The sequence below is a fragment of the Dipodomys merriami genome, unplaced genomic scaffold (assembly GCF_024711535.1).
Source record: "Dipodomys merriami isolate MVZ:Mamm:240054 unplaced genomic scaffold, mDipMer1.0.p SCAF_1, whole genome shotgun sequence".
NCBI classification, from domain to species: Eukaryota; Metazoa; Chordata; class Mammalia; order Rodentia; family Heteromyidae; genus Dipodomys; species Dipodomys merriami.
In genome coordinates this window covers 77,554,975-77,570,984 of record NW_027202270.1, presented here as the reverse complement: position 1 = coordinate 77,570,984, position 16,010 = coordinate 77,554,975, and the positions used below count along the sequence as shown (strand labels likewise).

The window sequence follows — 16,010 nt, the reverse complement described above, 5'->3', positions numbered from 1 at the left end:
CTGTTTCAGGTCCCACAGGTGAGGCCAGGTGAGGCCAGGCAGCATTCATCTTTCTGAGTCTGGCTTATTTCATTCAGGCCAAAGTCCTCTGCGTCCATCCAAGTTGTTACAAATGGCAGGATTTCTTTCAGGTTAAATAATATTCAGTCTGGTGCATACACACACAATTTCTTCATTTGTTGATTAGCCGTTAATAGACTGTGTTCATATCTTGGATATTGTGAAAAGGGTTTTTACGTGTCTTTTCAGTATCCTTATTTCCTATCCTTTGATATGAAAATTCCACCCAGGAAAATGTAAGTCCTGATTTGTGTGGTAATGCTCAACTCTCATTTTTTTGAGAACGCTCTATACTGTTTTCCATAATGGCTGTGCTGATTTATATTCCTTTGTATGTGTGTGTGTCTTTTTTATAAAAACCATTCTAACAAGCTTGAGGTGATACCTCACTGTGACTTTGACTTGCATTTTTCTGATCATCGATGGTATTGAGCTCTTCTTTTCTATTGCCTTTCTGTGTCTTTTAAGAAATAGCAATTCAGATCTTTTGCCTATTTTTAGAGGATTGTTTTTGCTATTGTGTTGTAGAAATTCTTTATATGTTTTTAACTCCTTATCAGAGACATCATTTGCAAATATTTTGCCCTGTACAATGTACTTCCTTTCCACATGGGTGATTAGTTCTGTTGGTATGTAGAAATGTTTCAGTTTGATGCAATTCCATCTTCCTATTTTTGCTTTTATTGCTTGTGTTTTCAATATAAAATCCAAAGTATATTTGTCTAGTAGTTATACTGCGCCAATCTTATATTTAAGTCTAATTCGTGTTTAAGTTAATTTTTATACATAGTGTGGAATACAGATCTAATTTCATTCCACATGTAGATATCCAGTTTTCCCAACACTTTGGGGGTGGGTCGGGTGGAGGAGGCTCATGGGCTTTAATCTGGGCCTGAGCACTGTCCCTGAGCTTTTTTCACTCAAGGCTAGTGCTTTACCATTGAGATACAGAGCCACTTCCGGTTTACTGATGATTAATTGGAGATAAGAGTCTCAGACTTAGGGGCTGGGAAGGTGGCTCAGTGGTAGAGCGCTTGCCTTGCATGCCTGAGGCCCTGGATTAGATTCCTCAGCACCACATAAGCGAAAAGAAAAAAGCCAGAAGTGGCGCTGTGGCTCAAGTGGTAGAGCACTAGCCTTGAGCTGAAGAGCTGAGGGACAGCTCCCAGGCCCAGAGTTCAGGCCCCACGACCGGACCAAAAACAAAACAAAAAAAAAAAGAGTCTCAGACTTTCCTGCCTAGCCTTTCTTTGAACCTCAGTCCTTAAATCTAAACTTCCTGAGTAGCTAGGATTACAGTTGTGAGCCACTGGCATCTGGCCTAACACTATTTTCCAATAGATCCATCTTTCCCTATTGTGTGTTCTTGACACCCTGTTGAAGATTAGTTGGCCATACATATTTCCAGGTTCTCTGTGGTATTCCTTCAGTCTGTATGTCAATTTTATGCCCGTATGACTAGAAGACATTAAGTACTAAGATCTTTCAGGTTCTATTTCTCCCCAAAGACAGAGAGAGAGAAAGAGAGAGAGAGAGAGATTTTCCATATTTTTAAAAAGTTTTTGCAATAAACTTTACATAACTTTAAATATATTAATATATTAATGCATTTGTACATATGTTCTGCATTTGAGTTATTCATTTACTTGTTGATGTTAGGATGTTAGAGCTATTTCCACCTTTTGCTTATTGAGAGTAATGCTTCTGTGAGTGCTGGTATGCCAATATTTGCTTCTTTCCCACTTCCAATCCTGTTGATTTTCCAGCTGTTAGTTTACCTTTTCAGTTATTTAACAACAGTTTGAGTCTCACATATATACCATTTGTCCAGCTTCCTCTTCTGGTAACAGTGTACAGAACCCAGTACAATGATCTAAACCAAATGCACATTAGTGTTTTATTGCTCTTTACCAGTGTTCCCACTGAGACCTTTTTTCAATTTCTGAATCCAATTCAGAATCAGGCATTGCCTTTAATTGTCATGTCTCCTAGTTTCCAGCCTATAAAAAAAAAAAAAATCAGCCATCCATTGTAACTCATGACCATAATGCTCTTAACGAGTACAGGTCAGGTCTTTGTATACTGAATGTCTCCCGTTAAACACAATCTAACCCTTGCTCAGGAAATAATGTAACATGACAGAACTCATATTGGCCAATATGCAATTATCAAGGAGAGTGTGTTCATTGTTTTTTGCCATTTGCCATCCTTTAGTAATTTGATTTTGCTGCTGTCATGGAGGGCATTCATTCTTTATGGCATGAAGAGAGGAGAGACATTGGAGCTGCTGCACAGGAATGAGACTCCAGGACAAAGACAGGATGGAGTTCTTTCAACAGTAGTTCAGCAAATGACCTCACACAGATGGCTTCATCAGTTCAAGGCTTCCACTGGAAGGCTCAGAGGCAGAAGGGAAATTGACAGATATTGAATACATTTCCGCAGGGTCAGTGGTACTTGTTGCTCCATAAGAGAGAATTTAGATCCTGTTTTACAGGGCTCCCAATCTAATAGAGAAGAATGAGAATACTGCTGCCTAATCGGTGGGAATGTATAAATAGCTACATGAATTCAGGGGTAAGGGAGTTAACTTTAGTTGTGCAGGTGGAGGAAAATGTGGGTGGTAACTAGAAGTAAGGGAAAGAGGGGGTGGGCTTTCAGAAGAGAGGACAGGAGAATTCAAGCCCAAGAGGCATGATTGTTGGTGAAACTGAGAGACCCCAAGAGAGTCAGTGTGCCTTCTAGAGGAAGGCAGATGGGATCTGGTATCCAGCTCCACCCAGCAACATCAGACAGTTTTGAAAGGACAGTGACCTTCATGTAATGACCAGATGTGTTACCTGCCTCTGTCTTTCATATCAAAACGCTCTCATATCTTCCCTAGACAAAGATGTTTCCAATTGAGAAAGAGATGCCAATAAGTCTAAATACTGAATAAATGGGATTTCTTCAAACTGAAGAGTTTCTACCTGGCAAAGGACATAACTAGCAATATAAATAGAAAGGCCACTGAACAGGAGAAGATTTTTACCAGCTGTTCATCAGACAAGGGCCTCATAACTAAAATGTACTTAGAGCTCAAAAATTTAAACTTCTTCAAAATTCTCAATGAAACAACAACCAGTTAATAAATGGACTAAAAACTTAAAGAGCGACTTTTCAGAAATAAGAATGGCCAATAGACACATGAAGAAACATTCGCCATCTCTGGTCATAAAAGAAATACAAATCAAAGTAACATTGAGATTCCACCTCCCTCCAGTTAGAATAGCCATTATCAAGAAAACTAACAACAACAGATGTTTTCTGGAATGTGGTCAAAAAAGAACCCTACTGCATTGTTAGTGGGAATCTAAACTTGTTTAACCACTCTGGAAAGCAGTATGGAGGTTCCTCAAATGACTCCACATAGAGCTCCCCTATGACCCAGCCATTCCACTGCTGGGAATCTGTCCAATAGAACACAAACAAGTTTATAGATTTCTAAGTTAAATCACGTATAGCCATTGGAGGCAAGTGACTCAAGTGCCTATAACTCTTAACTATTTTGGAGGCTGAGATCTGAGGATCATGGTTTCCAAGCAGGAAAATCTGTGAGACCCTTATCTCCAATTAATCACCAAAAAGCCAGAAATGGAGCTCTAGCTCAAGTGGTAGAATGCTAGCCTTGAGCAAAAACAGTCAAGGACAGAGCCCAGATTCTAAGTTCAAGCCCCAGGTCTGGCCCACAGGAAGAAAATACATATACATACTTAGAACTCATTTATATCTTAGCAAGTGGAAGTTTTAACCCAAGTGTAAATAATTACAGAAATATCTCTGTACCTTGTAAATCTTTAATGTTAAACAGTAAGTCATCCACATAAATTCATCCCTATCAATTTCCTGTGTGTCTCTTCTTTGCCTTCACTTGATGATAGGAAAATATTTTAGATTTCAAAATATGAGTTTAGCTTTGTTTTTACTTCTACATTGGATCAATTTTTGAAAGCTGTTATATCTACTTAGAGAGGGAAAAGGTCCATAATGCCTTAAGTTATGAGGTTGGTTCAAATTATAATGTAACTTGAATTTTTATCTTTGTATTGGGAAGCATATTAATAGACTGCTGGTCATTATTCAAACATTTTGTAAAACATTACAAACTCTGATTTCAGGAGAGGAAAGGTTCCATAAAGAAAATTCGTGTTCTCCTTTAAGATTTAATATCCACTCTGAAGCAATGTCTCATATTTAATAAGATTTTCATTACTTTTACAAACTTTACTCCAGTAAATTTACTAATTGATACACAATGATGTAGCTGACATCTGATGGTTCTCAATAAATTATCAGAGAGGAACATAATGTTCAGAGGAAGCTAATGAATCACAAATGCCTTACTCATAAAATCAAGCAACCTTCAATAAATGTAAATGAATTAAATGATAATGACTCAGCATTTTGTATTTTCTAAGTACTTAGCATAACCTTGTAAATAAGCAGGGATTTTTTGAAGAGGGACTGCTACTAATACATAAATTACTGAATAGAGACATCAATGACCATTTTTATTTACCCTGATTTCAGAAGAAGGACTAATTGGTTTGTTCTGTAGGACACAAAATAAAAAATGTTGGGTATTTTGCTCGTCTTCAGATAAGTCTTAATTCAGGCATAAATTCAACCCTGGGGTTTCTGTGTGTCAGTCAGTTATAAGAATGTCCTATAGGCTTTTTTTTTTTTAATTAAGAACTGAATTGCATCCTCTAAATTGTTGTACTTTCTGTTCAAAGCTAGGAATTTATTGTAGGATCTGCATTTGAACTTGGTTCTGCTGCTTTGTGCTTTATACTTATTGAAGACATACAAACCTATCTAAACTCCAGAATCTTTGTGGACACATAGGAAAGTATATGTGTATGTTTCTTTATTGTAAAGATGATATACAGAGGGATTACAGTTACATATGTCAGGTAATGAGTACATTTCTTTTTTAACAGTGTTAGCCCATCTCATTTTCTCCCACTTGTCTCCCCAGCTGTCCTCCCTTCCAAGTTGTAAAGTTAATTTCCAACATAATGGCTAGAATCACTGTTGCTTTGGTTTACCATTTGTCCCACCATTTCTGTGATTCCCCATTCCTTCTGCAAATAAGGAAAATGTGCATATAAGACAAAGGGTACAGTCATAAACAAAAACAACCAGTCATAAACAAAAAGAAAAAAGAATAGAAAAGAAACTGCAAACAGTACATTCTTTTTTTAAAAATCCTCTTGTTTCCATTTTCATTTTGATAAGCTTCATGTTATATGGTCATATGCACCTAGTTATTGAGCTATTTTGGTCCTCTGCTAAGAATACCATAGACATATTCTAGTTGTTACAAATGAGTAACCATGTAGCCAGTGTTTCTTTGAGTCTGGCTTGCTTTGCTTAATATAATTTTTTCCAAGTCTTTCCATTTCCTTACAAATATCGCAATGTTGTTCTTTCTGATGGAAGCATAGAATTCTATTGTGTGTGTATATATATATATATATATATATATATATATATATATATATCACATTTTCTTGATCTGTTTATCTACTGAGGGGCATCTGGATTGGCGCCATATCTTAGCTATTGTAAATAATGCTGCAGTGAACATGGTTGTGCCAGTAGCTCTAGTGTGGCCTTATTTGTGGTTATTTGGGTAAATGCCCAGGAGTGGGATTTGTTGGGTCATAGGGAAGCTGTATATGTAGTCTTTTGAGGAACCTCCATACTGCTTTCCACATTGGCTGAATAAGTTTGCACTCCCACCAACAGTGTAGTAGTGTTCCCTTTTGGCCGCATTCCCTCCAGAAACTTTTATTGTTAGTTTTCTTGATAATGGCCATTCTAACTGGGATAAGGTAGAATCTCAATATTGTTTTGATTTGCATTTCTTTTATGGCCAGAGATATTGAACCTTTCTTCATGTGTCATCTATTGGCCAGTAATTCTTCAGAGAAGTCTCTCTTTTTTTTATTAATAAGTTTTTTATTGTGAAAATACAGTACAGAGGGGTTACAATAACATGTGCAAGGTGATGAGTACATTTCTTATCAAGTATTGTTGCCTCCTCCTTTGTTTTCCCCTTACCATCCCTGCCCTCCCATCTCCAGGACTATACTCCCCTCTCATCCCCCCACCCCCCTCCACCTCCCTCCTACCAAAGTTGTAAAGTTCAGTTTTAGACATAGCATCTTGTACATTTCATTGTTGCAATGGGTCCACCTGTATCCGTATTTAAACCATTTGTTTTTTCCCTTCCCCTCCACAAATTATACCAACATCAAATACAATGAAAACAGGGGTTATACCATGAGGGAGGGACATACAAAGCAACAACAACAAAAAAAAAATTACCTTATAAATGTGTTACAAACAATAGCAAGAAAGAAAAACCACTTGAGTCCTTATCTTTGGGTTCATTTCGGCTAACATCAACTTATCTGACCTTTTCTGATTAGATCATACATATACTAGTTATTGCAAAGAAGGGAAACCATGGGACCTGTGTTTCTTTGGGCCTGCCTTACTTCACTTAAAATAATTTTTTCCAAGTCCTTCCATTTCCTAACAAATGGGGCAATGTCATTCTTTCTGATGGAGGCATAGAATTCCATTGTGTATATATACCACAGACCTATAGCCATCTAATCTTCGATAAGGGAGCTAAAAAAATAGTGTAGAAGAAAGACAGCCTCTTCAGTAAATGGTTAGTCACTTGTAGAAAACTAAAGCTAGATCCTTATATATCACCCTGCACCAGAATCAACTCCAAATGGATCAAAGACCTTGGAGTCAAAGCAGGCATCCTGAAAACATTACAGACAGAATAGGAGAAACCCTAGGGTTTCTTGGCACAGGCCGAAATTTTCTTAATAGAGACCCAGAAACACAACAAATCAAAGAAAGGTTGGACAAATGGGATTCTTTTAAGCCTTTATCCCACTTATTAATGGGGTTATTGTTTTTTTGAGGATTTGTTTGTGGAGAGTTTAATTTTGTTTTAGATATGAGACCCCTACCTTTGTATAGCTAGTGAAGATCTTCTACCATTCTATGGGCTATTTATCTTGCTAGCTATGTCCTTTGCCATGCAGATACTCTGCAGTTTAATGTAATCCCATTTATCCAGTCTTTCTTTGGTTTGTTGTGCTTCTGTATTTTTATTTAGGAAGTTTCTGTATCTTTATTTAGGGTTCCTGTGCCAAGGAGCCTTAGTGTTTCCCCTATCCCTTCCTGTAATCTTTTCAGGGTATCTGGTCTTACAATGAGGTATTTGATCCATTTGGAATTCATTCTGATAAAGGGTGATATATAAGGATCTAACTTCAGTTTTCTACACGTGTACAGCCAATTCTGCCAGCACCATTTGTTGAAGAGGCTGTCTTTCTTCCATCTTGTGTTTTTGGCTTATCAAAGATTAGGTTGCCATAGGTCTCTAGGTTTATTTCCGGGTCTTCAACTCTATTCCATTGGTCCTCAGGCCTGTTCACGTGCTAGTACCAAGCTGTTTTTATAACTATTGCTTTATAATAGAATTTTAAGTTTGGTTTTGATATTCCTACAGCACTGTTCTTTCTACTAAGGATTGTTTTTGCTATTCAGGGTCTTTTATTATTCCATATAAATTTTTGGATTGCTGCTTCTATTTCTTTAAAGAATGTTGTTGGTATTTGGATGGTTTATTGCATTGAATTTGCAGATAGCTTTTGGCAGTATTGCCGTTTTCACAATGTTTATCCTCCCAATCCAGGAGCATGGGAGATTTTTTCCACTTCTTTAAGTCTACTTTAATTTCCTTTTTCAGGTTTTTAAAGTTTTCATTATGGAGTTCCTTTACATCTTTGGTGTGCACATGATTAATGCAGTACCTGGCCCAGACTAGGTCTTGGTTGATGAGCTCAAATATGTGCAGAAAAAGAAAGAAAGAAAAATACAGTCACATGGGCCTCAATCTCTTGTAGCCTGTCACTGATCGTAGAACCCAACAAAAGAGGGCCATGTCAGAAAATGAGGAACTGCTGCAGCTACTTAAGGACTAATGAAAGATGCGACTATGGGCAGAAGAAGTAGGAAGGAGAGAAGGCAGAGTTCACCACAGCCATGAGCGATCGCAAAATTGTCTCATGTGATTTCCGGAGTGGCTTGCAGGAGAGACTGCAGTTGAGGGCCAATGACTTGTGCCCCAGTTTTCCTGCCCTGGTAGCCAGCAGCTACTGATGTGGTAGGATACTAAGAGCAGTAGCCAAACAGGAGATGAGGTGCTAATCCTTAGATTATCCAGACTTCCAAGTATGTGTGTGTATATATATATGCATATAAATCTGAAGAAGATACAAAACCAAGTTGACCTCTAAAGCAAAGATCTTAACACTATGGGAAACAACACCTCCTTCTACAGTAAATATTTTAAACATACCTTCTCTCTGCTGAAGTGAAACTTGTAAAGAATAGAACCTGAGTAATTAAAGAAAAAGATTATCCTGTAACTGTAATATAAAGAAGAAATAAATGGAAAATAGTCTCTAACAAAGTAATACATGTTTCAGTATCATATAGACAAGAGGATACTAGAAATACAGTATCTTGTTCCTATTCAAGTGGACATTTATGGTTAAAAGGAATAAAACATTGAGCCAAACATTGTCAACCTTCTTCACTTCTGAGTATGAGTGTGTATTCATATCACACATATGGACATAATTGCCATGGCTGTAGTAGCTAAAAAGGTAGCTACAAACTAGTAGCTAGACCAGTTGGGGTGTATTCACAGGAGAGGCTGGTATCCTGAGTGGCATTAATTTTGCTTCTATGAGTGGGGACCACTCATGAGTAAGGTTCCAAATAAAACAGTACAGGGTTTTCTTAATGTACCTGATAATTTACTCCTGGAACACTCAGTATATTTTAAGCAGTTAGATTCAAGGTAAATTCACATTAAAGCTCAACAGACACTTAAAGATCTTTGGGCTGATGGTGTGCGCCAGTGGTAAAAATAAAATTAAAAAAAAAAAGAATGTTTAACTTGCACAAGTCTCTGGGTTGAATCCTTAATGAGAAAGAAAGAAGATAAAGGGAGGGGAGGAAAGAGTTATTGACCAATAGACAAATCTTTCAATAGACAAATCTTTCTGTGGGACTGTCCAAGGCATTGTTACATGTATCTAAGGATAGCCTCCAGTCATGGTCATAACTGAAAATGTTCTCCCAACTGTCGACAATACTTCTTTACATCAGAACCTCAAAAGGATGTGAAATTGAGGTGAAAACATGATTGAGATACGTGTAGCTGTCTTGAAGAATTAGTTTTTGTAGAACTCAAAGTTGCCAGAATGCCTACTTGATTTCTTTGGCCACACGTTTTGTAAACCTCTAGGATAAAAACCTCCATCTTTTCTGATCACAGATTGTCTTTATAAATTTCAGGCTCTGAGTTATGGTTTTCTGGGGGTGTCCTGTGTCATACTGTCAGCTTTGTATGCACCCTTAGTCACCTTCCTGTGACTTCAGAGCATTGATTTTTTATTGCAATTTTCTGTGCCTGCCTGTCTCTCCTAGCCACGATAGTACATTACTGAGTTTATCTAGGTGATTTTCTGGTCTGAGTCATGGCTGAAAGTTAAATGTCCCTTAGCAGTTCAAGCCACCTGTTATAAGGGGCTGAGGATGTAGGCCAGTGGCAAAGTACCCACATAGCATGCACTAAGCCCTGGGTTCACTCCCCTCACCACCAGAAAAGAAAGAGGGAAAAATGTAGGGAGGGAGAGAAGGGAAATCAACAATAGAGACCTAGGGGAAAAGAAGGAGAGGGAAGGGGAGGAGAGTGGAGGGAATAGGGCCAAGGGGAGGGGGGAAGGAGGAGGAAGAGAAACTTCTATAATGCCTCCTTTTACCTGGTTGTGACATTCTCTTATCCCCAAATGGGATTCAAAACATGGAACCACCACTGCATTTTGTATTTTTTTAAAATATGCTTGTTTGTCAAGAGGTGTTGATGGTGGAAGGGAAGGATAAGAATGTCTGTTACCTGGGAAGTACAACTCAGTACCATAAAAAGCATAACACTTCATCTAGCACAGAAGGTTCTTGAAAAAAATCAGTGTTTGTGAAATGGAGGTGTTATTTTTCTCTTCCCAGCTGACATCCCAGCATCCTTATGCTGAAGTATTCATCGGCCGGCCCCACGTCTGGACTGTGGATCTCAACAACCAGGAGGAAGTTGAGGATGCGGTGAAAGCGATTTTGAACCAGAAGGTTGTTGCTTTTATTCTACCATCCCCTAATGTGTACTGTGATCTGGAATATGTTGAAAGAACCACAGGCCTTTAGTTTCAGTGAATAGATCATTTTCACATTAGCTGGAGTCAGGAAAGAAACACAGTGTAGGATGTGGTCTGAAGACTTCCTGAATGTTCTGTGAAATGGAAAACAGAGCTGGTTCCACATGTGGACATGGTTTCTCCAGACCCTGTGGACAGGCTCCTGAGTCTCAATCTAATTATGTCACACATAGTGATAGGAAAAGAGAGGCTTTCCACTTTTACTTTACCCACAGGGAGAGTGAAAATGGAGGAGTAAGAACTAGTGGAGGAAATGCTGTAAAATGTTATGGAGCATTTGTTTATTCCTTTGGTAGAATCATGTAAAAATGACTAAGTTTTCTAGACTCTTTTGACCAACATGCATTAAGCATTCACTGTGCACACAGCATCCTCTAGCAGCTCTGGGATCAAGAGAGGCATTTACATCCATATGCAGAGATGAGTCTGGCTCCTCCATAGAAAGTATGCCATCCTGTATGGGTTCTTATATATCAAGACAGCCATGATCTCTCATGTCCATGGAAGTCTCTAAGCACTTTTCACATATAGTTATAATGTGTGAACAGAAATATAAGAGATATGCTGTGAGGCTGGGCTGATAAACTGCGGATTTGGATTCCAATTACTAGCCATACCCCCTCCTCTTTAACATAGAGTTAACATTACATACTTTTATCAGTCCCTTGTGAGATCATACATACAAGTGCTAAAATAAAGGTCTCCTTCACAGTGTTGCGACATTATTCTTATTTTTGTAATAAATACTCTGATTTCCCCTAGACCATAGAACCATGAAAGTATCAGATATATATATGTCAAATATATCATATATACATATATATATATCTGTATCTGTTGTCCCTACAGTATTTGCAGCCTTATGATTGGATGGATGGATAGATGGATATATGGATGGATGAATAGATGGATGGATAGATGGATGGAATGGAATGAGGAAGGGAAAGAGGAATTGATGTTTGCAAACAAAGATGTAAGTTAACACAAGGCAGGTAATATTCAATGCAAAAAAAACATGCAGAAGGTCTAGGAGGGGGGCTTTCTGGAGAATAATACATTTTGAGTAGAGTTTTCTAGAATGAGTAGGTGTTTACACAGTAAAACTAGGTCTAAAGTGTGTACATAAGCAAAAACAATAGAAAAGTATATATCCTGGAAGGAATTGCCAGTGTGCCCCCTCCTTGGGAAGGGCTTTGTTTCCCCTTGGAGAAATAGAATATGTTGACCCATTTGTGGACCACTGAACTGCCCATTTCAACTAATTCCTAGCATCTCCCAGAGATGCAGCATTATCCATGCTCTGCTCCCTTATAAATGATCTGGTTATTAGGCTTGAAATGGTGGTCAGCTTCAAACTACAATACCCAGGTAAGAACTATCATTGGTGAGGAATGATTGAGAAGCTGAAGTAGAAGCAGTTCAGAGGTTATAGAGTCCAAAACTATGTGATAGACACAGTTTATCAAGCCAAAATCTAGCTGAAGTACATACTAGGTGGAGCACTGAGGGTAGGCCCAGAGTTCTGAATATCTACTCTATTCATTCCATGGATCCTTTAATGCTGCACAGTTTAATTAAAACCCTAATCAACCTAATTCTATATTATTCCAAAATTTACATAGGGCCATTTTAAAAAGTAATTACAACAATAGTTTATTCATAGAGTAACCTTGTCTCAATCTCTGTACAATTCTGTAAAGTGAGACTATATTCCTGTTTTATAGAAAAAATTAAGACTTGAAATAATTGATGTCACACAATTACTAACTAATAGAGCTTAGATTCAAAGTCTAATCTTTTGACTAGGTTGTTAAGATAATATAAACTTAAAAAAAAACATAAGAAATAAAGGGATAAATAAATGGGAAAGAGGAGTGGGATAATGGAGGATGAAATGTAATAAATACAAAATCTTAAAATGCCTTAATATAAACAGGTAAGAAATTTAGTGTTAAATTTTCTCACATTTAACTCCCAGATCTTTACATGATAAGAAAGAAAAAGAAAACCTGACCTATCTTTTAAAGATTAAACTTCCAATAAAACCAGACCTAAAGGTGGTCCAGATGTTGACATTTTTTTTTACCATAGTTCAAAACGTTATAATGTACTAAAAGGTTTGGAGAAAAAAGGTGGACGAAGTATGTGAGCAGATGGGGAATTTCAGTAGAGAAATGGAGACTATTTTTTAAGCGAATGGAAAAATGCTAGAAATGAAAAATATGGTATCCGAAATGAACTCATTTCATAGCATTCTCGGTGGATGGTACACAACCAAGAAAAGAAATCAGTGAAGCTGAAGACTCATTGAGGAAATCACTCAAATTGAAACACAAAGAGAAAGGAAAGAATGTGTAAGATCTATGGCACAGTATTGAGCAACTTGGCTTACATGTAATTGGAATCTCAGAGGGGACAAGAATTATGTGGAAAAAATATTTGAAAAGACATTGGCTAAAAAAAAATTTTTAACGAATGAATGCCACTGAGTTAAAGATCCTGGAGTTGGGGTCATTGCTCAGTTGGTAGAGCACTAATCAATGAGCAAAAGCAGGAGATACCAAGTTCCAGTTCCATCTCAAATCTAAAATAATAATAATAATAAAGATCCTAAGAGCATGGTTACCCCCATGCAGGTTGAATACAAAGAAAACCATACCCGGATACATCCAGATTAGAGTGCTGAAGGCAAAGATAAGGGAAAAATCTTGAAAGCAGCTTAAGAAAACTTTATTACATTTAAAAGAATAATCTAAAGATAGCCAACTTCTCATCAGATATAATGGAGACTGTAAAGGGTCTCCAAGGACCAGAGCACAAGAGACCTTTAAATAGGCAATGAAAGGTAAGAATTCTGCATTTCATAAATAAGAAAGTTTTGAGCAGGGGAATAAATGACCTACATCTGGGATCCTCCACAGAGAAGTTCTGCCTAACCCAGAAATCAATGGTTACAATGTATACTTGGGTGAAAACCCTAGTCTTCTGGAACATTCAAAGATTATGTTTCCTTGAATACTAAACCACTCCGTCAGCTGGGAGTCATTCAGGGTCTCCTTGATCTCTGGGAGAAATTCCACATAAGAACTGTCCTCTGATTTTGGAGGGTGAGTAGGTACAGTGGACACAGGGAGTCTCACAAGAAAAGGTCAAGAGGAGCAGGTAGGAAGTTCATAGAAAATTCCAAGCCCAGCAGAAACTCCACAGTGCAGCCTGCAGGCATCCTTCCTGTGACCTTGAGTTCAAGAGTAATAGGCCTCTTTCCACCATCAAGATGACAGGAAGGCTCCCTTGTCTTTTTGTAATGAGCCCTACTTGGCTTTCTCTGACTGGATGTGGTTTCAGTATTCCTTTTCATTCCATAGCCCAGGAGGCCCTGCCTTGTTTCTGAAGGACTGTTAGGCAGAAAACTTCTCTTCTATCCCACTAGCTTATACAACAGCTCCTGCCTAGAGACATGCCAGTGCTGTTCTCCCCAGAGCCAGGTCTGGAGGACATTCCCACACAGAAGGCCCTGTTCCCACCCAACAGGATGGCCTACAAATGCAATTTCCTCCCGCTCCTCCCCACAAATAGGAAAGTTTTGTCAAGCTTTATATATTATAACAGTGAACTGGTCCCAAAGCAGTGAATGAGTCAGCATCCATTTGGTTTAACTGGGTGTGGGTTGGTAGGAAACCCAGAGAAGAGCTATTTTTCTGTAACTCACTTCTGTTTTCTAATGGATGCCCTTTGCAATATGTCGTGAGAATGGCCCTTGAGTCTTCAGACTGCTTCCCCAAACACAATTGAATCCGTTGCTCTCATGACAGCTGACCACCAATACATGGAATTCCTACTTGTCCTCTTACAAATGACCATTTATATGCCATGTCCTCTATTCAAAATCGTTTCTTTTCGTTCCTTCTGTAAACTGTTGAGAGCAGACAAATCTGTAGGCCAGTTATAGAGCACTTCTGGCGTGAATTCACACCATAAATGGAGTGAATACCCTTTACAAGAAAAGAAAATTGTACCTTTTGAATGAGGAACTATGTGTAAGTCAGAGCCAGGCAAGTGCCAAAGCTTGAGATGGGAAGGAGCAAGCTGAGATCATGGAAGTTCTTTTTTCAAAGTGCATTGAGCTCTTCAGCGGTAGTAGTCTGACCTCCGTGCTTGTGCAATCATAGGCAAGTCTCCTCCATTATGTCACAGCTTGCTCTAGACAGATGTGAGCAGGTGTGGCTGGGCTCCAACCTGTTGATGCTACCTGCCTCAAGTTGTGTAGTTAAAGATAGGCTAGAAAGTTTTAAATCACAGTTTACTTTTTCAGACCTGACTCCACATACACACACAAATGAGAAAAACATGACACAGGACTGATTCTTGGGTGCCCATGGAAGAATGTCCTGACGGGGCTTCCATTCTCAGCCAGGCTCAGCTCCTAGATGTCCTCTGGTTCTCCTTGTAAATTTGAGATAGGTCAAAGGGGAGTTTGAAGGTGGCGCTCTCCCCCGTCACCAACAGGTGCTGTTGGTCTCTCTGAAGCGCTAATAGCTGGATCACCAGTGCTTTTCTTCCAAATGCAGTTTCATTGTGCATTGGTGCACTTCTGAAGATACAGGCCTTAGAACATGCAGCAAAGCTCAAACCCACCTTTTTTCTCCCTCAGGTGTATCAATAGTGCCCCCTCCTTCATGAAGCACCTCTAGGGCTTCCTGCTCCCTCACATAAAATCCAGGCTCATAAAATCGAGGCTTAAAAATCACAAGGCTTTTGAGCAACCCCAGTGAGACTATCTACCCAGTTTCCACAATTCTGTAGTCCTAAGCTCCAGCTTTCCCTGTCTTTTTCTATCAAATCTCACAATGCTTACTCAGCCAGCAGGTCTTCTGCCTTTTAGCTGTCACCAGTCTTCATTTTCTGGACTCATAGCTAGCTTTAGAAGTCCACCATGAGCAAAAGTCTGCTTTGTTCTGTAGCAAGGGCTCTCTGGGCACATGCTCATCTCCCCTAGTAATGTAGACCAGTGCCATGTCATTCCCATGGGTCCTTAAACTGCTCTTCGTGTGCCCTTTTCAAGCGTGGTGACCATGCATTTATTCAACAGGGGTTTGCAAAGTTCCCAGATGGACTTCAGTATGCTCAACACTGGGACATAGATGATTTAGGCCATAGTCTAGTGATGAGCTCTACCTTATGCTGAATGCCTTCTTTATGGTAGATCCTAATCCATGCACTTTTCCCCCTGTATTCTTCACTACAGTTTAAAAGAAGAGGTGCCAGTGGCTCATGCCAGTCATCCTAACAATTCAGAAGGCTGAGGTCTAAGGATCATGGTTTGAAGCCAGGGCAGTAATGTCTATGACATTCTTATCTCCAGTTAATCACACACACAAAAAAAAACAAAGCAGAGGTAGAGCTGTGGCTCAAGTGGTAGAGTGTAGCCTTGAGCAAAATAGCTCAGAAATAACTTCCAGGCCCTCAGTTCAAGCTCTAGGACTGACATTTAAAAAAAAAAGGAAAGAGTTCTTCACACCTATGTATGTATGAGGGATTCTGAGACTTAGCGACAGTAAATAGTTTGTTCATAGAGTCTGTATTTAGGGAAAA

The 16,010-nt window shown here is 38.8% G+C and overlaps 1 protein-coding gene across 6 annotated transcripts in view; it reads left to right on the top strand.

The window, feature by feature from the left end:
• Positions 1-16,010, top strand: part of Mgat5 (alpha-1,6-mannosylglycoprotein 6-beta-N-acetylglucosaminyltransferase) — a 359,457-nt gene that overhangs the window by 322,692 nt on the left and 20,755 nt on the right. For all 6 annotated transcript variants that reach the window (XM_070024198.1, XM_070024207.1, XM_070024236.1 and 3 more), the window contains exon 14: positions 10,216-10,332. In XM_070024198.1, coding sequence (XP_069880299.1) covers positions 10,216-10,332 — 117 coding nt within the window. The remainder of the gene's footprint in view (positions 1-10,215; positions 10,333-16,010) is intronic.